This window comes from Mauremys mutica, chromosome 2, assembly GCF_020497125.1.
Source record: "Mauremys mutica isolate MM-2020 ecotype Southern chromosome 2, ASM2049712v1, whole genome shotgun sequence".
In the NCBI taxonomy this organism is placed as follows: domain Eukaryota; kingdom Metazoa; phylum Chordata; order Testudines; family Geoemydidae; genus Mauremys; species Mauremys mutica.
In genome coordinates, this window is record NC_059073.1 from 27,103,034 (window position 1) to 27,129,112 (window position 26,079).

Consider the following 26,079-nt stretch of genomic DNA (forward strand, 5'->3'; position numbering starts at 1 on the left):
CATTAACTAAACTGTTCTATAAGGTGCTAATCCTAATTGGTGCCAAAGTGCTGACTGCAGTGAGAGTTAAAAATATTCAGCGTCTTGAAGGACTGGGCCCCAATTCACTATTTATTAAACAACATCCACCCTTAATATTCTTATTTAATGTTCAGCCTTCCTGAGACTGTTGAAATCCAGTCATGGGACAATTTTTAAAATGTGGCCCCATTATTTAAGCAGTCTCTGTTGTCTAGGAGTGATCTGCAGTAGCTAGAAAAAGCTTGTGTGTGTAAGGTCACAGCTGCTCTGTCTGGCACTAAATCTCACCATTTATTGGGTTGTAGACCATTCTGGAATTTAGAAGTTGTATCAAAACACAAGCACAGCACTGTTTTACATGGCAGCTGAAACCAAGATTGCTTTATCTCTGTCTGAATGGATATAGCTGTAATGGCTCAGAAACAATTAAGAAAAGCAAATCCACAAATCCTGGGTGTGTGGCTATCTGAGCTATAATGTCATAAAATTCCCTCCTTGTTCACAAATATTTTTTAAACCTACATTTTATTTTAAAAGTGTGAGTTGGTTTAAAATAAAACAACCCTAACTAAGAGCTAGCAGATAACTTTCTGAAACGTGTTTGCAGCTGATATCAAAAGATGGTAACATATAGACACAAGTATAGTATGTTCATTGTTTCCAAGTGATGTTTTAGAAAGCAGACACACAAACACTGGCTTAAATTCTGATGTCATTTTACACAGTCGTAAACTCAGACACAAAATCTGGCACATCATGAAGAATTCATATTTTTGGAATATTTCAGTTCTTATAAGGAAAGTAGGCTGATTTCTTTTATGGACCTATAAAGCTCTCTGTTATAATACTGTCTTTAAAAAAAAAGCACTCTGTTATCAACAACACAGTATTCTTTTACATTGTCTTTATGGGTCAGATTCAGAGCTGGCGTAGACAGGTGCAATTCCATTGAATTCAGGTCCCATATGTTTAAGTACAATTGCAAACATGATATTATAGTGAAATTCAGACTTATGCACAAAGCAAACTCATTCTGTTCTGTAGGTTCTTATACTACCCTCATTATCATAGTATCTGAGTATCTTCCAACTGAACTACAGGAGAGATGTTAGTCATGAATAGTGACTCCTTTGTCATTTAGCCTGGCCCCCATGCTAGCTTTAGCAAGGCCCACAGACCAAATAGAAAGTGCCATGCAAAGCTGGCTAAATGTTTTAAAACTAATTTTACATCCAATAATTCAGAGAGAAGTCCAAAGTCCACCAAAGCAGATGCAGTGTCTCCCCACCAACTCCCGCCTTCTTCATGATGACTATGCACTCAAAGACATCTGCCTGCAGTTGGGTGAAGATTTCGTAATCATCGAAAACACACCCAACATAAAGAGCAGAGTCTCTGATAAGATATCTTTGAAACAGACCAACCCTTAAACAACCTTATAGGCAAAAACACAACTAAAGAAACAACTTGACTGCACTGCAGGGTGGTGGACAGCCTCAGAGGGAAATAGGGTGACCAGACAACAACTATGAAAAATCGGGATGGGGGTGGGAGGTAATAGGAACCTATGTAAGAAAAGGACTGAAAAATCAGGACTGTCCCTATAAAATTGGAACATCTGGTCACCCTAGAGGGAAAAGGTGTGGGGAATGCATGCCAGAGGGACGTAAGGATGGGCCCTCTATCCCATCAGCTCTCTGCCTCCTATGGGTCAGCCTGAGGGAGGTGGGAGTGGATTGGCTCCTTGCTTGCCCCACCTCAATTTAAACCCTTGCCCTAGTCTTCTGGAGCCTCTTGCTCCATTGTCATTACCTCACCCTTCCTCCATGTAGTTGTAATATAGGAGCTGTGTTGTCTGGAATCTGCGGGTCTGACAGAGTGCCAGTTTTGTAGGTCAATTGTTTATTGTTGGGGCCAAATCAGCAGAGGCCTGGTGGGTTTTTTCACCTTCCTCACAGCACCGTGCAGGTGCAATCAGGTTAAATAGGAACAAGACTTGGAGATTAGCTTTAGTGACTTGTATGAATGTTTAGTTTGTCACAACTTGCAGACAATGTCCAGTGCAGATAAAAGGCCAAAAGGGCCAGCTCCCAGGAGTAAAGAGACATGGGACTTTTACTGGGGATGCTGGGCCTATGGGGAAAAGGGGAGATCTGGAGTCTTAACAGACTGAGGTCCAGCTTTGTTTCCCTCACAGGGGTGTAGGAGGGGGAGAAGATTGTGTCCTCGATCACTTGTGTCTCCTAATCAAAGGGCCAGTTGGCTTCCAAAGTATAACCCATGTTACCTAACCCCAGTGAATACTCAGCAGCTGTGAAACTGCTGCTTTGCAAAGCATGTGTCCCTTTTAAAGCCAGTCCCTGCAAAACTAACTCTTTACTGTGCTCTGGGGTTAGGAAATCCAGAGTGCATTGAAGAATGTAGCACAACTCAGGGGGACATAAGCAAACTTTGGTAAATCAGGAGTTTACATTTATCAGAGTTTGTACCATACGAAGTTCCACACAATGGACGCCAATCTTTCTTCCCTGTTCTGGAGGGGCCATTTCTCGAGCACAAGCAGCTATTTCAGTCTTTATTGCCCTCATTTGCATGAAAATCTGTGTCACCTATGATGTAGTTACCCACCCACAGGGAACTAGAGACCACGTAATCACCTCACAAGGCCGAGTCAATTTGTTCTAATGGTTCAGATTTATACATATGTATCATCTGTATGTACAGTGCTTTGAGATCACAGAGAGCTAAGTATCATTATGGGGAGAGTGACTGGCTCAAAGTCACCCAGTGAATCAATGGCCGAGGCAGGAATAGAATCCCAGTTTCCTAACGCCACATCCCATGTCCTATCAACCCAGCCACATTGTTGTCTCCTCCAATCAGTACCAACTTGGATCAGATTCAACCAGCCACTCAGCAATGAAACCTTGCATCTTGTTACCATGCTCCTAAAACAGGCAGTTCCCTGCCACTCAGAAAGATATGACATTTTCAAACCACACCCCATACCCTAAGATTCTGCCACAGAAGAAGAATGAAAGAGAATTTGTAGCTGCAAGGTAAGGAGATTAGCAAGGGCGTTGAATCCCAAAGGGGAATAGCTAATAACTAGGAGGAAGAAGGTGGCTGAGAAATATTGCATGATTTAAATAAACCTAAAGATCATTTGCTAATGTTATAGATGGTCACCGCCCTAGGGACTCGCTGGTTATACTCATTGTACTCTAGAAGGATGGCAAAAGAAAGCTTTGGCAAAGCTGGTCTGCATTTAGCAGGCAGACTAAGTTTTGGAAGTGACTTATATGTAGACCCAACTCCCAAGGTCAGATTTTCCATCACAGACTCCCTTATTAAAAGAATCTTGTTTTTCACTATGATTTTTCTTTGCTTGTTTGTTTGAAGATAAAAAAGTGATCTTCTTAATGAGTCAATTGTGTTCACGAACGTCACAAACAACAGAAACATTTCCTGCAATTACTGAAACACTGCAGGATTGGACTCCGAAATGAATAGCAGCAAAATTAGACATCTAATGCCTGATTCAGCTCCTGTTTTAGTCAATAGCAAAATGCCCGTAATTTAAATGGTATACAATCCACTGCTTAATTCCCTGCTTGAGCAGAGGAACCACATTACTTCCATAAATTAGCATCAGAAGTATTTCTGTGTCAAAAACTGGGCATAGGAATTACTTTAAAATCCAAATATTAACTCAGAAGTTACTATATGGCCATTAGTAGAGGGTTTAAATGAGCACTTTTTGCTTCTTTAAATACTATAAATGCAGGAAATTTTTATTTTTTCAAAAAAGCTTTTTTTTTGGGTTCTAAATCAGTGGTCACCAACTTGTCAATCGTGATCAACTGCTTGATCCTGGAGACTCTCCCAGTTGATCGTGATCTCCAGCTGTGACGGCGCCACACCACTCCCGGAAGCGGCCAACGTGGCTCCCGGGGTTGGGGGCGGGAGAGACAGGGGTCTCCGTGAGCTGCTCCTGCCTGCAAGCACTGCCCCCGCAGCTCCCATTGGCCGAGAATGGGGAGCTGTGGCCAATGGAAGCTGCGGAAGCGGTGGCTGCAGAAAGGGGCAGCACATGGAGCCACGTCTTCTGGGTGCTGGCAGACGTGGTACTGCATTGCTACACAGCAGCAGATCATTGCCTTTTGGCCTTTTGGCAGCAGACGGTGCATTACGACCAGTAGCCATCGTTGTCGTCTCCTGGGTGCTCCTGAGGTCAGCCAGGGGCGCCTGGGCAGACATGGGTGCTCCTGGCAAACCTCAGTGAGGTCTGTCAGGGGCGCCTGGACATAAATGGAAGTGACTCCAGGTCATTCTCTTTTTAACTTTCATCTCATGGAGATTCATTCCTGCCTGCAGTTGTACTGCACCGTCTTCTGGCAAGCAGCCAGGAGACGAGGATGGCTAGCAGTCGTACTGCACCGTCTGCTGCCAGCCTAAGATGTATAAGAGAGATGGAGTGTATTCATTTGTATTCATTTGCTCTCCCCTCCCTCCCTGAATAGTGCAGGGAGGGCTAGCTCAGTGGTTTGAGCATTGGCCTGCTAAACCCAGGGTTTTGAGTTCAGTCCTTGAGGGGGCCATTCTATGTGATAGTTGTGTGTTTCTCCTTGAAGCAAACCCACCCCCTTTGTTGATTTTAATTCCCTGTAAGCCATGTCATCAGTCGCCCCTCCCTCCGTCAGAGCAACAGTAATCGTTTCGCGCCTTTTTTCAGCGCAAACGCCATAGCACAGCAGCAATGGAGCCTGCTCAGGTCACCGCGGCAATTATGAGCACTGTAAACACCATGTGCATTATCCTGCAGTATATGCAGAACCAGAACCTGCAAAAGCAAAACCAGGCGAGGAGGCGACGGCAGCGTGGTGACAAGAGTGATGAGGACATGGACACAGACTTCTCTCAAAGTACGGGGCCCGGGAAACAAGCACAGACTGGTGGGACCGCCTAGTGTTGCATGTCTGGGACGATTCCCAGTGGCTGCAAAACTTTCGCATGCGTAAGGGCACTTTCATGGAACTTTGTGACTTGCTTTCCTCTGCTCTGAAGCGCAAGAATACCAAGATGAGAGCAGCCCTCACAGTTCACAAGTGAGTGGCAATAGCCCTGTGGAAGCTTGCAACGCCAGACAGCTACCGGTCACTCAGGCATCAATTTAGAGTGGGCAAATCTACTGTGGGGACTGCTGTGATCCAAGTAGTCAACGCAATCAAAGAGCTGCTGCTATCAAGGGTAGTGACTCTGGGAAATGTGCAGGTCATAGTGGATGGCTTTGCTGAAATGGGATTCCCTAACTGTGGTGGGGCGATAGACGGAACCCATATTCCTATCTTGGCATCGGAGCACCAGAGCAGCGAGTACATAAACCGAAAGGGGTACTTTTCAATGGTGCTGCAAGCACTGGTGGATCACAAAGGACGTTTCACCAACATCAACGTGGGATGGCCTGGAAAGGTAAATGACGCTCGCATCTTCAGGAACTCTGGTCTGTTTCAAAAGCTGCAGCAAGGGACTTTCTTCCGAGACCAGAAAAATACCGTTGGGGATGTTGAAATGCCTATAGTTATCTTTGGGGACCCAGCCTACCCCTTAATGCCATGGCTCATGAAGCCGTACACAGGCAGCCTGGACAGTAGTCAGGAGCTGTTCAACTATAGGCTGAGCAAGTGCAGAATGGTGGTAGAATGTGCATTTGGACATTTAAAAGCACGCTGGAGCAGTTTACTGACTCAGATAGACCTCAGCGAAACCATTATTCCCATTATTATTATTGCTTGCTGTGCGCTCCACAATATCTGTGAGAGTAAGGGGGAGACGTTTATGGCGGGGTGGGAGGTTGAGGCAAATCACCTGGCCGCTGATTACGCACAGCCTGACACCAGGGCAGTTAGCAGAGAACAGGAGGGTGCAGTGCACATCAGAGAAGCTTTGAAAACCAGTCTCATGACTGGCCAGGCTACGGTGTGAAAGTTCTGTTTGTTTCTCCTTGATGAACCTCTCCACCCCTTGGTTCACTCTACTTCCCTGTAAGCTAACCACCCTCCCCTTCCCCCTTCTTCACCCCGCTTGCAGAGGCAATAAAGTCATTGTTGCTTCACATTCATGCATTCTTTATTAATTCATCACACAAATAGGGGGATAACTGCCAAGGTAGCCTGGGAGGGGTGGGGGAGGAGGGAAGCACCGGGTGGGGTGGAGGAGGAGAGAAGGACAAGGCAACGCTGTACTTTAAAACTTATGAATGCCAGCTTTCTGTTGCTTGGGCAGTCCTCTGGGATGGAGTGGTTGGGTGCCCGGGGCCCCCCCCAGCCCTGTGTTGGTGGGCGTCTGGGTGAGGAGGCTATGGAACTTGGGGAGGAGGGTGGTTGGTTACACAGGGGCTGAAGTGGCGGTTTGTGCTCATGCTGCCTTTCCTGAACCTCAACCATACGCTGGAGCATATCAGTTTGTTCCTCCAGTAGCCTCAGCATTGCCTCTTGCCTTCTGTCACCAAGGAGACACCACCTATCATCTTCAGCCCGCCACTTATTATCTTCAGCCTGCCACCTGTCCTCGCGTTCATATTGTGCTTTCCTGGACTCTGACATTGTCTGCCTCCACGCATTCTGCTGGGCTCTTTCAGTGTGGGAGGACTGCATGAGCTCGGAGAACATTTCATCGTGAGTGCGTTTTTTTCGCCTTCTAATCTTTGCTAGCCTCTGGGAAGGAGAAGATAGTGTGAGTGTTGAAACATTTGCAGCTGGTGGAGGGAAAAAAAAGGAGAGTGGTGGTTAAAAAGACACATATTAGAGAACAATGGGTAGACTCTTTCACGTTAAACCTTGCTGTTAACATTACATAGCACATGTGCTTTCAGTACAAGGCCGCATTTTGCCTCTTATTGAGGGTATGCCGGTTTGGTGTGAGAGATCACTCACGCAGGGCCAGGCAACAGAATTCAGCTTGCAGGCAGCCATGGTAAGCCAGAGTCTTTTGGCTTCTTTAACCTTCATAACATGTGGGAATGGTTTCAAACAGCAGTGCCCTCATTTCCCATACCAAGCAGCCGTTGGGTTGGCCATTTAAAACGGTTTGGCAATTTAAAAGGAGGGGCTGCGGTTTTCGGGTTAACATGCAACACAAACCCAACTAACATCCCCCAACACACCCAATTCTCTGGGATAATCGCTTCACCCCTCCCTCCACCGCATGGCTAACAGTGGGGAACATTTCTGTTCAGCCACAGGCAAACAGCCCAGCAGGAACGGGCACCTCTGAATGGCCCCTTAATAAAATCACCTTTCCTGAGGATAACACAGAGAGATAAAGAATGGATGTTGTTTGAATGCCAGCAAACACCGGGACCATATGCTGCATTGTGCAATGATTCCAGACTATGTGCTACTGGCCTAGCATGGTAAAGTGTCCTACCATGGAGGATGGAATAAGGCTGCCCTCCCCAGAAACCTTTTGCAAAGGCTTTGGGAGTACTTCCAGGAGAGCTTTATGGAGATGTCCCTAGAGGATTTCCGCTCCATCCCCAGACACGTTAACAGACTTTTCCAGTAGCTGTACTGGCCGCGAATGCCAGGGCAAATTAATCATTAAACATGCTTGCTTTTAAACCATGTATAATATTTACAAAGTTACACTTACCAGAGGTCCCTTCTCCGCCTGTCGGGTCGGGGAGGCAGCCTTGGGTGCGTTCGGGGGGTACTGACTCCAGGTCCAGGGTGAGAAACAGTTCCTGGATGTCAGGGAAAACAGTTTCTCTGCTTGCTTGCTGTGAGCTGTCTTCAACCTCCTCCTCCTCTTCTTCCTCATCCCCCAAACCCGCATCCCTGTTGCGTGCTACTCCATTGATGGAGTCAAAGCACAGGATTGTGGTAGTGGTGGCTGCACTTCCTAGAATGGCATGCAGCTCATCATAGAAGCAGCATGTCTGGGGCTCTGACCCGGAGCGGCCGTTTGCCTCTCTGGTTTTTTGGTAGGCTTGCCTCAGCTCCTTAAGTTTCATGCGGCACTGCTGTGGGTCCCTGTTATAGCTTCTGTCCTTCATGCCCTTGGAGATTTTTTCAAATGTTTGGGCATTTCGTCTTTTGGAACAGAATTCTGATAGCACGGATTCATCTCCCCATATGGCGATTAGATCCCGTACTTCCTGTTCGGTCCATGCTGGAGCTCTTTTGTGATTCTGGGACTCCATCATGGTCACCTTTGCTGATGAGATCTGCACTCACCTGCAGATTGCCACGCTGGCCAAACAGGAAATGAGATTCAAAAATTTCCTTGTCTACCTGGCCAGTGCATCTGAGTTGAGAGCGCTGTCCAGAGCGGTCACAATGGAGCACTCTGGGATAGCTCCCGGAGGCCAATACCGTCGAATTGCGACCACACTACCCCAAATTCAACCCGGCAAGGTCGATTTCAGCGCTAATCCCCTCGCCAGGGGAGGAGTACAGAAATCAATTTTAAGAGCCCTTTAAGTAAAAAAAAAACGGCTTCGTCATGTGGACGAGTGCAGGGTTAAATCGATGTAATGCTGCTAAATTCGACCTAAACTCATAGTGTAGAGCACCAGCGTGCTTTTAAATGTCCAAATGCACATTCTACCACCTAGTTGGATAAGTGAAGGATAGAGTTGCAGTTTCAATTTGAAATTTTTTTCCTTTTGTCAATTTAAATCAAAACCAAACTGGACATTACTGTAGAACAGGTTTTATGGTAAAAACTTTCAAGTCTGGCTCACTGAATTTAGCCTCCTAAGGCCATATTTAGACACCTACGTATAAAAAGGCCTGATCTTTCAGAAGAGCTGAGTACCCACAAACCCAGTGAAGTAGATGAGACCAGCAGATGCTGAGCACCTGAAAACTGGGCCTCTTATACATAGGTGTCATGTTTAAAAATTGTGGGCACATATATATTCCAAGCATGACATTAGTAACACTAACCACAGTCTGTTATTATATATATTTATGTCTGCCCCCCTCCACATAGCCTGCGTTCAATAACATAGCTACAGCGTGCCATGTAACACATTTGTCACCAACTTTTTTGATTGTTCACCCTTCCTAAATAAAGGCATTTCTGAATTCAATCTCTGTCTAATGTAATTATCAAATTCAGCAGCCATTTGGTCACACAACCCTATTGAAATATCAGTAGGCTTCAGTGTTTTCATGTAGTAACTGGAACCAGACGATAGCCCATGTCATTGGTGTTTTTATATAATCAGTAACATTTTGTATAAGATGGGAATTCTAAGAGTGAACTGCATCTGCCTCAACAGCACGAGATGCTATTACACTATGTAAATATTTATCCATGGTCTCTTTCACTCAGTCACTTGGGGCTCAATCCTGTAAGATGGTGAGAGCATCCTTTTGATATGCTTGGTTCCCTTTGCAGTCATCTCACAAGAGCCATTTAACACCTTGCAGGATTCGAGTCTGAGGACCAAATACTAAGAGTTGCTTTGTACCCTCAAAGGCCACTGAAATCAATGAAAGCCGTGGTTTCGCAGTTGCTCTAAGGACGTGCCCTTCGAATCATTTCAGAACACAGATCTAAAGCATTCATCGGTGAATGCAAAACAACTTGCTGCAGGAAGAGACTTATGGGGCTGATTGCCTAGCTCTGCCATTAAAGATCACACAGAAAGCAGAACCATGTAGACAGACCTGATGGTACTGAGAGAGCCCTGTACCATAATCCCAAAGCAGTGCTCAAAGCAGCAGGGGTATGAGTGATTATACAGTATCCCAAATCTCACTGCTACCAGCTGAAAGTCAGGGAAGGGGGAACAGGGATATGCGATCATGTTTTATAGGGTGGGAAGGATTGGGTGGCATTGCTAGCAAATTGTGTAATATTAAACCCTTAGGTATAAAACTATAAATATCTGTTTGCTGGTTATTATTCTGGGGTCTGAGATGTATACTCCATATTTTAACAATGATCTTTGTCCCCCTCCCAGACTTAATGCTATGTGCTAAATTCCCCAAACAGGATAGAGGGACAATCAGCAAATTAGTAATAAAAAATGTACCTTTTTTAAAATCTCATTTGCAGCTCCTAAAGAGCAGCCCTGCACTGAACACTAGTTTCTACTAAGTGTATTGTCCCACCATGCACTCTGGTGGCTACGTCTGTTCCACCATTAAAGAATGCTGCCTACTGAATAAATCAAGTGGTTTTATCAGCCAAGACTGCATAAGGCATAGTTCCAAAAATGAACTCTTCTACACAGTGACGTGCTGAGTCTGGGCTTTTTTTCAAAATTTTGCCCTTTTTATCATAGCCAGTTTTCCTTGTTATGGTACAGTGCTCAGAGCAATACTGGCAGACAAAGCTTGTACACCAAAACACATCTTCACTGCCAGCAGTTATTATGCCTAATGTGCTATTTGAAATATGCCTGCCTCTGTGCTTCTAAAAAGGGGAAAGATTTACTTTGGGGGGCATACATACATTATAATGTATTGTCACATCAGGGGCGGCTCTAAGAATTTGGCCGCCCCAAGCAGGGCGGCATGCCGCAGGGGGCGCGCTGCCGGGCGCCGGTCCCGCGGCTCCTGGTGTCCTCTTGCAGGCGTGCCTGCGGAGAGGCCGCCGGTCCCGCGGCTCGGGTGGAGCTTCCGCAGTCATGACTGTGGGAGGTCCACCCGAGCCGCCGGACCAATGGACCCTCCGCAGTCATGCCTGCGGGAGGTCCACTGTCCCGCGGCTCCAGTGGACCTCCCGCAGGCATGACTGCAGAAGGTCCGCTGGAGCCGCCTGCCGCCCTGCCGGCAAAATGCCGCCCCACGTGCTGGGGTCTAGAGCCGGCCCTGTGTCACATACTTTCTTTAAATAGTCCAGACAGAAGAGTTTTGAAAACAGACAGATTAAGTAAACAGATCAAGCTTTTCAAAAGTGGCACCTCAAATACCTAATTCCAGGGGAGTCTAGCACCCACATTTCATTAGGACTGGCAAGTGCTCAGTACTTCTGAAAATCAAGCCAGCTATATAGGTGCCTAGATAGACTTATGTGCCTACTTTTTGAAAAGTTTGATCGTAATGTTTAAAGTGCAGCTCTACTCTGAAAAGCGACGCTATAAAATAGCATCATTGAACTTATCAGGTCTGCTCCGTGTGTGTGTTCAGAGCAATTTCTGCTGATTTTAGTGACTAAAATGAGTTTTTACTGTTTGCCTCTATGAGTTAAGAGTGTGCTGCATTCCATTCCTTCTTGTATATCAAACTCTTTATTGAGTTCCCACTGAAAGCAACTGCGTTGCATGTGCATCATTGATAACATAAGTGGAAGACAATGAAATTACATGAGTGTACCTGAAGGCATAATTCGGCCTGTAAAACCTCTATTGCAGTTGATGAAGCATGAAATGGACAGAACCCAGCTTAAGTTTATCATCCCAGAGTGAAGAGATGACATTTTAAAACAAAACCCCACTATGTTTACTGGTGAAACGAGCAAATTAGAGCTGAAGTCATTTAGACAATCAATATGAAACCCCACAATGCTATTTTTACAAAGTCACATTTCAGAGGAGAACCACATTATCGTAAACTGGTAAAATGCAGAGAGAATAAAGACTGCTACAAACCACTTGAGTAAACTGCTACATTCAGGGTTCCAAACATCAATATGAATAGGAATAAGTTTGAAGTCCCTGGAAGCATAACTCCTTTATACTTTAGGCAGGATTAATGTTCTAAGATGACCCATTTGAAGTGATAGTGTCAAGATATTTTAAGTCTTTACCTATGTTATTTATAACTGAAGATTATTCAAAGTGATAGAATTTAGAAAAACAATTTTTCACCATGTATGCTGTTTCTCTACCCTTTGCACTTGACTCAGGTTGGACATTGGAGCAAGACAGCGGTCAGTTTTCCCTTCCAGTTCTTACACATATTGGCACACTCAAATATAGCTAAAGTGACATTTGGAAAGAAAACACTAAAGAGCTATTAGTAAAAAAAATGAGAGTCAGAGACCTTCAAAGACAAAGAGAAGAAAAGATGAAGGGTGACATTTTGGAGGAGGAGAACAACATTTGCCCCCAAAACGCAAAAGGCTGGTGTCTCACAGTGACTGGCCAGACAGCATCACTGAGGGATAGAGAAAACCACTAGATAAACAGCTGATGAAAAATTACCTTCATCCCTGCCGCAGCTGCAGGGCCACTGGGATCCACAGCCTGAATATGGCAGGGCTTGCTCCCCCGCACAACAAAACCCCACCCAACAGCATCACCAACAACCTTGAAAAGGAAAAAAAGACAAAACAGTGTCCATGTAACTCATGGGGTAAAGTCCAAGTGATTAAAGACATGACTTCAGCATCTTGTAGTCACCAGCATACAGTAAATGCTGCTCTGTGGCTAGAAATACTTCACGGTGCCCTCTGCATGGGCTACTAAATCTTTATTTATAGAGAAATCTACCAAATGAATGACTGCATTTGCTTCTACTGTACTCTTCTTTTTTAAGTTACATCAGAGATGTTGACTAAAGGCTGTGAGAAGCCGTGCTTCCAATTAACAGGTTCAAAAGAGTTACTTTTTAAAAGGCTCTTCTTTTCTCTCTTATTGAATATGAATCAACATTTCAGTCTTATATTAGTCTAATGGCCCTATGCAACTCACATTTAAAACTTTAATTCTGGGTAGGTAAATTCAGTACATATTTCAAATCTCTTTATAATCTTAAGTATTAATAAAAAAACAGTTCAGGACTATTAGTGCAATTAACATCACTAGATTTCTGTCAGTGTACCTCCACCAAAGTCAATGGTGTTAGGCTGGCATACAGATGGGTATAATAGAGTGGAGAATCAGACTCCACATGTATAAAACTAATATTAATGGGATCTTATGGCTGAGATTTTTAGAGCACAAATATCAGGAAATGTAACTAGGATCTAATTATACCATCAGAAAATATTTGTTTGAACCAATTTACACAATATATAGAAGAAAGATATATACTGGAGACGTACTGTGAATGTTTTTCTTGCATATGGAGCTCCAGGCATCAAGAGTTCGTCAGAAGTCACTGGTCTCTTTAATACTGCAAAAACATACAAAGGAGTATTAAATACAAACCTTTCTGAGGAAACTTTCATAAAGAATTGTTCTAGGATACAATGTCTTCTCTGTCTTACTTTATTTATAGGGTTTAATGTGTTGTGACCTTAGTGCATTCCTAGACTGATGCAAAGTTGTAAAAGATCATTAAATGTCAAATATAGTATAACCCTCATTACCTGAAGGGATCATGGAGGGACTGAGATACTATGCTGACAGGCATCCAAACTCTTCCTCAGACAGAGAGACAGATTAGATAATCTACACTACAACAAACAATATTATTAGTATTTGTGCAGTCATTTACTCCTGGGTAAAGTGTGTGTCAAATACTACAAAATCAGAACAGGTGTAACAGTACAGGTGTAAATGACTGCACCAAGTGCAAGACAATGGATACGCAGGCCCTCTATTAATTACATTTGGCTTCCTTTGTTTTTTTAATTATGACTATGTTTGCTTCTTGTTTTCAGTGATAAACTATTTTTGATGACATCTGATTTTCTTATATCATGGAAGCAAGCTGGAATTTTTCAGGGATAACATCCTAACATATCTGTTAACTGTCCTAAAATCCCATATACATAAAGAAAAAAAATTCAGGAAGACACACTAATAAAAAAAATTTCTTTCACTAGGATGTTGACAAAATTAACTTAAGAGTTAAACTTTGCAGATTCGGCCAGTACTATCATTCTATCTTTTTGAGATCAAAGCCAGGTTACGTTTCTCCTTTTTAGTTATCAACTCTTACGTTTGTACTGCAAGATATTTTTCAAGAAAATTCAACATGTTCTGTTGACTAACGTGTCACTGCTCTGTAATTCAGATTCAACTGATCACAATTAGATAAATCATCTGTACTGGCGTCCTTCACAGTGTTTCTCTAAATTATGTCTTCAGGAATAGTTTCTTTTTCCCTTGTGATTGGCCAAGCCATCCACCAGACTTCCTTTAAGTTTTCATTTCTTATGAAATACAGCAGAGCTCATCCAACAACTGGTCAAGGTCCAGTTTATTAATGTTCTTCTCACCTATCATTCTGGTCTTGCTATTGAGAGACTTTCTAAAAAACTCATTCCAGTTTAGCAGAGGATTACTTGGAGTATGAGAAACGCTGGTAGATCCCTGCTCACTGGTTCTTGTTTCAGACTCAAAAATAAGTCTGTTAAACTATTCTGAAGGTAGAATTTATGCCTAAGTGATTATTCATTTTAAATAGAAAGACTCTGTAAGGAAGGTGTCGATATATTCTTTTCCACCAAGATTTTATAATCGGCTATCTTAAGATATGCTTCTTCTCACTACTCACGTGACATATATAACCAGAGCAATAAATGAATGGAAATAGTAGGTATACTTAAGATAATGCATATGTTTATCAACAACAAAAATGCCAGCCTGCTTGTCACCGTAATATTTCTAGGGTATAATGAATGGTTTAACGGGAGCAAAAGTTCACCATTTAGAATATGTCATAAAAGAATCTCTGGAGAGAATACCCGACAGGTGCACCTAAAAAAGATTACACTGTGGCATCCACAAATTGGATCATACAGGTGGCATGATGGAGATGAATGGTAGACAGCAGTTGATTTTGAGTGTGCGATGAACAAGAATGAATGTGATTCACAAAGACATCCTCCACAGAGAACATGAGCACTACTGAATTATGGCTCTAGTCATGTGACCAAACTGAACCCACCAAGTTCTTTTAATGTAAGACTTTACTGAAAACTCCAAGCCAAGGCCTAAGACAAGCTGTGCAATGCTCTAACGCAGTGGTTCTCAAACTTTTTTTTTCGTGGACCACTTGAAAATTGTTGTGACCACTTAATGATCCTTCCCTATTCCCCCCAAGGCCACCACCTCACCGTACATGTGCGTCTTCTCCAGGGTCCAGGCACCTAATTAGTGGGTTGCCTGCGTGGCTCCACTAATTAGGTGGGTCGTCCTTTATTCTCTAGTGTGTGGCTGTCCAGGCGCGCATGTTAGAGGGAACTATCTGCAGACCACCTGAATGGAGCTCACGGACCACTGTTGGTCCGTGGACCACAGTTTGAGAATCTCTGCTCTAATGGCCAGAAATTTTTTTTTACCACTCTTTGTAGCTCTACTACTTATACCGAGTATACTGAGTAAAATTCACCCCTCTCCTGCTCAGAACCTGAATAAACAGCCCATGATTTGAACAGCAGCCACTGGCCCCTTTGGGCCCTCTATCAGAAACTTCTAGTCTGAATAGCCCTACTGAAGTCCATGCTTACATATAGCCACTGGCCCCTTTCCCAGCCTGCTCCAACACCCTACTCCCCATCAGTTCAGAATCCCTTTCTGTATCACACTGAGGACGCAGCCCCATGCTCTATTCTCCCTGTTAAAGGACTGAGGAAATCATTTAAAAAAGAATGTAAGCTTGAACCCTGACTGCCTTTAAATTCTTACACAGAATGGTGTAAAATCTAAACTAATTTAAGAGTTTAAATTGTCCCTGACGTCCTCAAAGCTACATTTGCTATGCTTGCTCTGGGCTGTGTTATTTACACAATAACTCAGGTGGTTACCAAAGCCTAAGTTTTCCTCTCACCCATGCAATGCCAGTGAAGTCACACCTGTGTAACTGAGAAGACTTTATGTTTGGCAACTGATACGGCAATCTGGAGGTAAGAGTGGATATAAGGCTGGGCGTCCTTCTAAAAAGATATGCTCTAGCTCAAACAAAGTTATGGATTTGATGCAGAAATTATTGGGTGAGGTTCTCTGGCCCATGTTATGTAGAAGGCCAAACTAAATCATAAAGATTTGACTAGCCGCAAAATCTGTGAATCTAACGATCATTAAAATATGCCTCAAAAGACAAACTGAGAAGAAGAAATAGAAACAGTCACTCATTTACCCTCACTCTCTTTAGAGAGAGCTGCATGCTGTCTAATCTGCACCAATTCCATCTGCTTACCAGATTTTGGGTTGCATAATACTGGGGGACTGCTGCTGAGGGTAGGGCTGCTGCTGAAGTAACCACTACTGCCGCAGCTGCTCATGCTACTCCTTCTGACTGCTGACACGATCTTTATCTCTTTGGTGGGACTCACTGTACAAAGGAGACAGAAAATACAGAGAGAAAGGGAAATTGTCCTGATTCTTTTGGCACATTTCCCCTGCTTTGTTTAAAATAACGACATCAGAACATGCTTTCATTTATAATAGAATAATTGTACTATCATACTCCGCCGAGTCAGAACACTCACCTATGTGCTGCAGGAATTAGGGTGACCAGATGTCCTGATTTTATAGGGACAGTCCTGATTTTTGGGTCTTTTTCTTATATAGGCTCCTATTACACCCCCCGTCCCGATTTTTCACATTTGCTGTCTGGTCACCCTAGCAGGAATACTTGAATTACACATGAAAATTATATTTTTACTCTGATATGTCGGATTACTTCATGATCCATTTTAGTTAATTTAATTCTCTGTGATGCTTCCATCACTGTGATTTCTAGGTGCCAGTGCAACAGAGTGAAATAGGCATTTGAATAAGCAGAATATTTTCTGCAGTTATCCCCTGCTTTCTTCCTATTTTCATCCTGCTTCCTAATGTGTACTGTCATGTATTACTTGTTCAGACATTTCCCTCTCCTCCCCACCCCGCCCAAACTACAATATACAGTTTATGCAAAAACACTTTTGCTTTTTTAAATCTTTTTAGCAAGTTTAAAAAAAAAAAGAAAAACGTCCAAGCTGGCTGATTTCTGCCTGTGGAAAAATGTAAGCCTGAAATCCTTTATTTATACAAGAGCAACAAAACAACACAGGCAGCTAATTATTTGAAAAGCCAACCAGGTCGAAGAATCTGTTTACTGGATATGATATTTATTCATGGATGATGCAGTGAGCACATCTCTTCAGCTAAATCTGCCTCATGCTAAAGTGAAGGGGACCAAGCTTTAGGAATGACGTATGTCTTCAAGGACATGTCTTAACAATGGAGAAGTTAAAGGCACTGAACCAAGGAGTCACCTGACTGAAAACTGGTGTGTTTTCGGTTGTCATGGTTCTGCTTGCGCAGGCAAAAGGGACTGTCGTGACTTTCTGGCATCAAACGGGATTTCTCAGGGAGCAACTCCATCAGCCTCCGTCGCCGGCGGAAATTCATTCTGAACTGGTACAGCAGGTTGCTATCCATAAAATGGTGCTTGTTGGACACTGGGGAGAGAAAAAGGAGTGAAAACTCCCTGTCTGGCAGAACACAAAGTAGGGAGCGAATAGTATACATGAGGTTGCCGTCAGGGCCGGCTCCAGACCCCAGCGCGCCAAGCGCGCGCTTGGGGCAGCGGCAGGCGGCTCCGGTGGACCTCCCGCAGGCATGCCTGCGGAGGGTCCTCTGGTCCCGCGGCTCCTGTGGACCTCCCGCAGACGTGCCTGCAGAGGGTCCGCTGGTCCCGCGGCTTCGGTGGAGCATCTGCAGGCATGCCTGCGGGAGGTCCATCGGAGCCGCGGGACCAGCGGACTCTCCGCAGGCACGTCTGCAGGAGGTCCACCGGAGCCACGGGACCGGTGACCGCCAGAGCGCCCCCCGCGGCATGCCGCCGTGCTTGGGGCAGCGCAAATCCTAGAGCCGCCCCTGGTTGCCGTTTACATGCATGCATCCTCCTTGGTGATAGCAGCACTCTAAACATATGTCTACACTCCAGAATTCCATTTATCATTTGCTCCTCCAGAGAGAATATTCATTGCAGGTGTGACAAAGAGGGGCAATCACCTGTAATATCCTGGATAAACCTTGCTGAATTAAATTAAACCTTATGACTAGGGCCATACCAATTCACGGCCAGGAAAAACGCATCATGGACTCTGAAATCTGGTTTCCACCATAAATCTGGTCTTTTGTGTACTTTTATCCTATACTATACACAGATGTGGATTACAGTTTTCTGAGGCCCTAGAGGCCAGAGCAAGTGGGGACCACTCCCATCCCATCCACTTGCAGTCCCCCCATTTGCCCCAGTGCTTCTGCAGGGGAAATGGGGTTGGGGAACTGGGGCTTGCCCCACCCTGCCCACCCACCAGCGCTCCTGGCAGGAGCACCAGATAGGTGGAGCGGGACAATCCCCCGTGCCCTGACTCCACTCCCCAATTCCACTCCCCAGCAGGAGCACTGGTTGGGTGAAGTGGGGCAAGCCCCCTCACCGTGACTCCGCTCCCCGGAGCGCTGGGCAGGTGGAGCGGGTCACACCCCGCGCCCAGACCCCGCTCCCTGGCAGGAGCGCAGGGGCGCCCATTTTTCTGGGGCCCCCAACTGGCAGGGGCCCCTGGGTATGGACCCCGTTGGCCCAGTGACTAATTTGCACTGACTATACAGATTTCAAAAATGGACTGTGAATATGGTAAGGCCCTACTTATGACCTTAAGTTGAATACCTTTGGGGTCCATCATATTGAAAAAACAATTGTTTATGTGTTATTGTGGAACTGTACATAGCTTTTCTAGGAGAGAATCAATGCAATCTCCGGAAAACATCATAAAATTCAAAAGGACAATACATTCTCACCTTCGAAGCCAACCTTTTGAAGCTATGCCCTGGGGAGAGAACCTGATTGTCTGCTCCTGGAAACTCCATATCAAAGAACTCCAAACTGTATACAGGAGGCACTAAACTTTTCACGAATGTTCTTGTTCTAGGCAAAAGTGGGTTATGAACTTGAAACCACCAGAAAACTCTTGTGTGGGGGTTTTAAGGACTGCTCACATGCCAGAGCCACTGTTAGGGTGAGGTGATCTCTGGTAATCTTATTAGCGCGTGTGTAGGTCCTTTTATTGTTTTTAATGTTTTCCCTGTAATGCTTTTACCTTACGAATACAATGTACTTGCTTAGAAAGAGGTGTGTGGTAACTTATAACTGTTGGCAATTTCTCTGTTATTAGTCTCTGAAGAGAAAGCAAAGTGCAGAGGCAGTCTGTCCTGCTGGGTGAATTTACAATATAGTCAAAGTGCTGTGCAGCCTGGAGGTACCAGGTCAGAAAGGAGAGAGACGCATGTCTCCACTCAAGTGAGCCAATGGCTGAGGAGCCTGCCCTTGCTGGATCACAGAAGGGAAACAAAGGTTCAGTTGCCCTGAACTGTGACAACAGGTAAGTAAAATTATTTAGCACTATCAGACCATAAACGGAAAGGCTTGACCTTAGTCCTGTGTTCCATGGAGCCCAACCGTCCAACACCCAATTCCCTGCTCTGTCCCCCAAGCAGATGCTCTTCTTACTACCCTTACTACCATATCCCACTCTGTTTCTAACTACACAGGTACTTACATGGCCCTCATCACTGGTATTATATGAGAATGAATGATGCCAGCCCTGACTCCTTGTTTGTCTGCCTCTCTCACAAAAGCCTGTGCTCTCTTCCACTCCACCTCTAAGCATGGGAGGCCCTGCCTATGTTAGTGTGCAAGGCCACTGCCTTCTCCTCATTCAAATCCCTTCTCAAGACACATTTCTACTAAGATGAGATGCCGACAGGAAGTTATACAACCAGTATCAGGCAGGTAGAGTGGCAACTGGGGGAAGAGAACATAGCCAGGGGCCGCAACAGGCACGACCATGCTATGTTGGAAAAACCTCTCCTTTGAGTCAGGGAGGGGGAGTGTCACAGAAGCAAAGGAATCAGTGACAGCATGGTTCAGTTGGAGCTCTCCATTTCATTAAGGGAGGGGAATCCTCACAGACTTGCTTCCTCCTGAGGAATCAGGCTGATGGTGGTCACACTTTAACAGCCATAAGCAGGAAAGTGTTGTAATGGAAGCAATCAGCAACTCACAATGAGTAACAGTTGAACAAATCAGTAGGAACAAAGTCACTATCCAAGTAGGAACTAGGAACAAGCAAGCTGCAGGAGCCTTTGGAACTGTATTGTTCATATCATGCATACCACTCCTCCAACCTCCTGCAGGTCATCTCAGAGTTAAGGGCATTTTGCTGAAGTGCCTCACCCTAGTGCGATGGTGCTTTGCAACACTGCAATTTGTCTTCACTGATAAAAACGGTGTGTTTTTTGCTTCACAGTAACTAAGGCTATGTCTACACTACTCAGCTTTTACGCAGCCACTATAGCCAGGCCGCTAAAAGGTGCGCAGTGTAGCCACTCTTTGTCGGCAGGAGAGAGCTCTCCTGTGGACAAAAAAATTCCACCCCCAATGAGCGGTGTTAGCATTGTCGGCAGGGGAGCACTTTTGCCGACAAAGTGCTGTTCACACCAGTGCTTGTCCTCAGCAAAACTTTTGTCTTTCGGGGGGAGGAGGGGAGGGAGGGAGTGTTTTTATCACCTTTGAATGACAAAAGTTTTGTCTTTCACTTGCCAGTGTAGACAAAACCTAACATACATGAGCTATGCCAAGGTGAAAACACAGTGAGGATAAGGCACTTGAGGATAAGGCACTGTGAAAACACAGTGAGGATAAGGTCCCTTCCAGTCCTAGAATCTATGAATCTATGACATTTAACACAAAGTAAACCTGTCATGGTCAATCCCTGGAAAGGGTATCCAGCTGTTTACTGTGTCTTCATGGTGTTTTTATCTCAGGATAGCTCATCTGTGTTTGTTACCCCAAGATGAAAATGCTTTTTTAGCACTGAAAACAGTCTTAGAGCAAACTGATATCGTTTCTCATGAATAAACAGAAAGGTCATGCCAATCAGCCAAAACTGTGATGTTCCAAGTGCTGAGTAATGAACCAGCCTGCTTTGCTCCTTGCTGTTTGTTTTTTGAACTGCCAGAAGCACACAGCATTGTTACATTGCTTTAGGAAAGCCAGTGGCACTCAGCTTTATTGTGCTTCATGTCAGTGCTGAATTTGGCTCTCCAAGCCAACACCCCAAGGTCTTTGTTAAGATGAGGATTTTACATTTTGTGGCAATTCAATTCCTGGTTGTGAGATTCTAAGTACACCACTGACGATGGTGTCCCATTCTGCTGATCTCATCATTTTGAATACTTTCATTTTATAATAACAAAATAGAGTTTAGGAATTATCCCCATTTTTAAAATGAAGAACAGAGACAGAGAGGTTTGGAGTCTTGTTCATAATCACAAGAAGGATCCACTGTAAGAGCCAAGGCTAAAATTCAGAAGTACCTATTTCCCTGCCCTATTATCAGACCATTAAAATATTTCATAGAGGACTCCCAGCAGTATTGTATTATCATAGCAGAGTGATGTAAAAGAAACTCATGAAACTTCTCTTTGTGATAATCTCATAGACAATCTACTAATGCTGAAGAAGACATGCTATAATTTATACAACAGCCTAATGGAATTTTTATTCCAACTCTCATGAGACTGGGCCACCGTGAATATTTACAGGGAAACATATATTTCAATTACCATGTATCTATAATTATTAATATAAATATAATACATGATTTCTGGTTCAATTTTAATATTTTCTGCACTGTATACAATTCTTCTCAAGTAAATATAGCCTATCTTGTTACCCTCTTTCCTTATTAGTACAATTGTTTTGACACTCTTAAGAAATCATGTTGGAAAATCAACACACATTTTCATTACAGATGTCACAGAGCAGTCTAAAATTGTGGAGTGACTCTTGCCCATGACACTCCATAGCCTAATTTGCTTATGATAAGATATCCCTGTGTATCTTACAATAATAAAGCTTGTTTTGACTAATATACTAAGTAACCGTGAGATAGAGGTTATAGACAGAATGGGCCCTGCCCACCCCTTGGGTAACTCATTTTAGACCATGGAGTTATGTCAGGGATGAGTTTGATCTAGTATGTGAATATAACTGGAAAGAACATAGTCAGAATGATGCTATCATCATCTGTTGTAGAAACACAAAAATATATGCGTTGCCATCAGAATATTCTTCCCTCTCACACAAAAAGTGTAAGTACAGAATTCTGAGTGCTCATTCAACTGTTACAAAATGTTTCCCAAATTCTGAGTTATACCTATGTTAAAAATATAAATATTGGGGTGTCAGCTCTCAGCCTCAGGAAGAGTAAATACTTGACTCCCGGATACTGTGTTACTTAATAGGTGCTCCTCGCCAAATATCAGCGTTAATGCATAATTAAGGAGATTGAAAAACCAAGCTCTTAAAAAGGAAGGAAATTCCAAAAGTTAACAATGAGCGCTCAATTTTAGGTATTTTTAAAAAGTTATTCCTAGGGGGCACTGACTATTTTCTGCTCTAAAGTTGCATAATGGTTTCCATCTGAGTCACTCTACTTTAAGACTTCACCTTTAGGGCTGAAATTCTCCGTATCTGACTTTATCTGGAATGTCTGAGCAAAAACGGCTCCACCAGTTTTGAGCACAAAGAGAATGGGGGAGAATGGAATTCTATTTTTTGAACTACCACACAGATGACAAGGTTGCATTTTTGAAGCTTAGCATGGAAACAGCCTTCAAAAAGGAGCAGTGCATAACCTTGTTCCTAAGGAATCTGGTTTGAACAAGTTACAAGCATTTGAAAATTACATATTGGGGATGTATAGTAGCTTGTCTTTTGCTAAGCCTCTTAAATGTGGACCATGGGAGCTCATCTTAGCAGTCAGCTTACCCATCACATATTTTGCTTAAGTCAGCAGAGAAGGAAGGAAAGAATCCTAAACAATTTTCACAGTCATAGAGAGATGCACAGACTTGCCTAGCATGGACTTTCTTAGGTGTAATTCAGTGGATGAGGTTGTTAATAACCTTAAAACTAACTTAGATGGGCAAGCTATGAAACTAAGGAAAGCCTTACCAATGACTGAGAAGGAAAGATACAGTAAATTGGTGTTTACAAAGTTATTAAAATACATAAGAATTTATCATACAAATCCTAAGTCAGTACATACATACTGGACAATACACACAAGACTAGAGATAAGGCTGCATGTCGTGCTAAACTTCTTATCTACACCTGTTTTGCATGGGTGTAACCTCAGTGGATTCAATGGCATTACTCCTGATTTACATCAGTGTAAGTGCAAGGAAATTTAGGTCCCTTAAACCTGACATATTCCAGCCTTTGATTTCTTAATACTGGAGCTTTAGCAGTTTTTGAATGGCTCTATCTAGACATTATTTACCAAATAGTACAACAGATAAAATGCAATACAAACTGTAACTTCCCATATAATTTTACATACACTTGCTAACACTTACATACAATCTTGTGACCAGCAAAGGCCACAAACAACTCTCAGATTTATAGTGAGAGGGAAGCACAGCAGGAGAACAAATATTATCTTTATTCAAATTTCACAAAACTGGAGGGGATTTACAAAATGTGAAAAGCTATTTTAATAAATTAGGTGACTCACGCTTTAAAACCCAGGTAATTTTCACAACCATCTTTTTCCTGCAATTTCACCTACAATTTCAGTCCCACGTGATTTTTAATGCTGATATCTCAGCCACCACCACAATGTGGTGATTAATACTTTCTGCCATTTGAAAGCTGTGATCCCCACTGGGACAGATTCACTGGTACACTCCAGCTGCTTTGCACCCTGCAGCCACGAGAAGCAGCCATAAACTCAGCTTAACTACCAGTTAAAATAGGCAGGGGCGGCTCCAGGCACCAGCACGCCAAGCGCGTGCTTGGGGCGGCAAGCCACTGGGGGTGTTCTGCCAGTCGCCGCGAGGGCGGCAGGCAGGTTGGCAACCTGCCTGCTGCCCTCGCGGTGACAGGCAGAACATCCCCAGTGGCTTGCCGCCCCAAGCACGCGAATCCGCGGGACCGGGGACCTCCGGCAGGCAAGCCGCCAAAGGCAGCCTGCCTGCCGTGCTTGGGGCGGCAAAATACCTAGAGCCACCCCTGAAAATAGGGTTATGGCTATTTTTATGTCACTGGTGCAGAGCAAAGGAAACGGAGTGTGCAGGTGAATCTGCTTGCTAGCAGTTTTCAAGTCAACAGCCAGACAGGAAGTGGCAAATGTTATCAAACTGTATGGGATTTTAAGACCTGATGTCTCATGTCTTTTCAAGGCTGGAAACAAATGCTTCACTCCACTCTGAAGATGAGAAATGCTGCTTTCCAGAAGCCCACAGAATGCAATTCTAACCCTTTTCCTGACTGGGACAGAGGCCCTGGTTCTACATTATGTTACACTGATGTAGAACAGGAGTAACTCCACTGGTTATGATAGCGACCTGCTGGCATAAAACTGGAGTAAAGGCCACAGATCCTCAACTGTCATTAGTCCCTCCAAGAAATAATATTTTTGGCAATAATCCAAGACGTAATATAGCACGTCCCAGACCTCAATGTAACGTCTTGATCTTTGAAACAACAGGACATTGCGCTGAAGTTTACACTCTAAAGAAACAGCAAGTAAAATACAAAACAAATACATGATGAGGAGCAGATCCTAACTGGAATTCCTCGCAGCACAAATAGTCGTTAGAAATTATCTGAAGGAAGGCAGGCCAGGAGCTTGGTGTACATGAATGGGATGTACCATCCTTCTGTGACTGAACTGTTTTCTAACCTGGCTTTTCCACACCCTCCTAAGAAATGTTTTGGATCAACTCTGATTTCTTTTTGATTCTTCACTTTTGCACACTACCCCAAGAAGAACTAATGTTTTAAAAAGCAGACAATGAAGCAACATAATTGTGACAGTCTGTATCCCTATGTTCATTCTTTTTACAAAACGATAGTGGATTTTGTACAACGTATGGCTTGTGAGGTATCATTTAAAAAGTCATAATGTGCTGATCATTATTGTGCTGGTAAAATATGCGTGGCAACAGTGTATGTAAAGTTATAAAATTCTACTCTATAACATTACTGAGACATATATCAAGTTAAAAAAGCAGATAGAAACCAGTTCCTCAAAGACAAAAGGCAAACTGATGTCTCAGCCAGGTGTCAACAAAACCAAATGGACTATCACCTGATTAAGTAGTCATTCTTTGGCAGGAAAAAGGGTGTGAGTGAGAAATTTACATCTTGGCAAAGAAACTGCTGGAAGTTCCTGTCACACAGACTTTCTGTCTCCTGAACCCCAGCTAGAGATGATTCTCAAGAGGAGGAAAAGATATAAAAATGGGGAATAGATGCCCCACCTCATCTCTCCCTTCATCTCTACTCACAGCATCAACCACACCTGAAGGACAAAGCGATCAACACTGAACTAGGGCAGGGGGTTCTGGCTGAAAGGATTCCAGCCACTAAAACTGCTAAAGCAGGTGGTGAGAGAAACCTTTGCTTTGAATTCATTTAGCTTGTTAAGTTACATATTAGATATATTTTAACTTTTATTTACTTTTAACAAATTATGACTTTTATGCCTCATTACTTGTAATCACTTAAAATCTATCTTTCTGTAGTTAATAAACTTGTTTTCTTGTTTTCTCTAACCCAGTATGGGTTTGCATTGAAATCTTTGGGAAACTTCATTTGGTATAACAAGATTTGTGCGTATCATTTTCTATTAATGAAATGATGGACTTTACATGAGCTTGTGTTGTCCAGGAGGGCACTGGGCAGTACAAGATGCACATTTCTGGGGGAAAATCTGGAACTGGGAGTCTGCAATGCAATTCATGAGTGGCTGGCTATAGCACTCCTACAGAATAGTGGGGAGTGATTTACATGCTGAAGTCTGTGTGTGAGCAGACCAGGAGTAGTTGCTCTCACAGCAAAGCAATGTAAGAGGCACCTCAGGTTGGTGAATTGAGGGAACACAGCTGTCCGTCAGTACAGAGTGTGCCCTGGTTAATGTCATAGTTATAAAATAATGGTGCCCTTCTTGGAGGAGAATACGTAGCTTTCTGAGGCTGCCTTATTCCTCTGGCCTTTTGCCAGCTCAGTGTCCATGTCTTGGAGACAGAAAACAGAATGAGGGCCAACCTGTTGAAAATGTGTGCACACTTGTGCATGAGGCCCTGGCAGGGTAAGCCTGCATACTTTAAAAACAAAATTAGGGCCTTGCTCGGTAGTCACCCAG

At 43.7% G+C, this 26,079-nt stretch overlaps 1 protein-coding gene across 2 annotated transcripts in view; it reads right to left on the reverse strand.

The window, feature by feature from the left end:
* Positions 1–26,079, reverse strand: part of DEPTOR (DEP domain containing MTOR interacting protein) — a 104,998-nt gene that overhangs the window by 11,701 nt on the left and 67,218 nt on the right. For both annotated transcript variants that reach the window (XM_045008031.1, XM_045008032.1), the window contains 4 exons: positions 17,134–17,319; positions 16,071–16,205; positions 13,027–13,097; positions 12,185–12,289 (listed from right to left, as the gene is read on the reverse strand). In XM_045008031.1, coding sequence (XP_044863966.1) covers positions 12,185–12,289; positions 13,027–13,097; positions 16,071–16,205; positions 17,134–17,319 — 497 coding nt within the window. The remainder of the gene's footprint in view (positions 1–12,184; positions 12,290–13,026; positions 13,098–16,070; positions 16,206–17,133; positions 17,320–26,079) is intronic.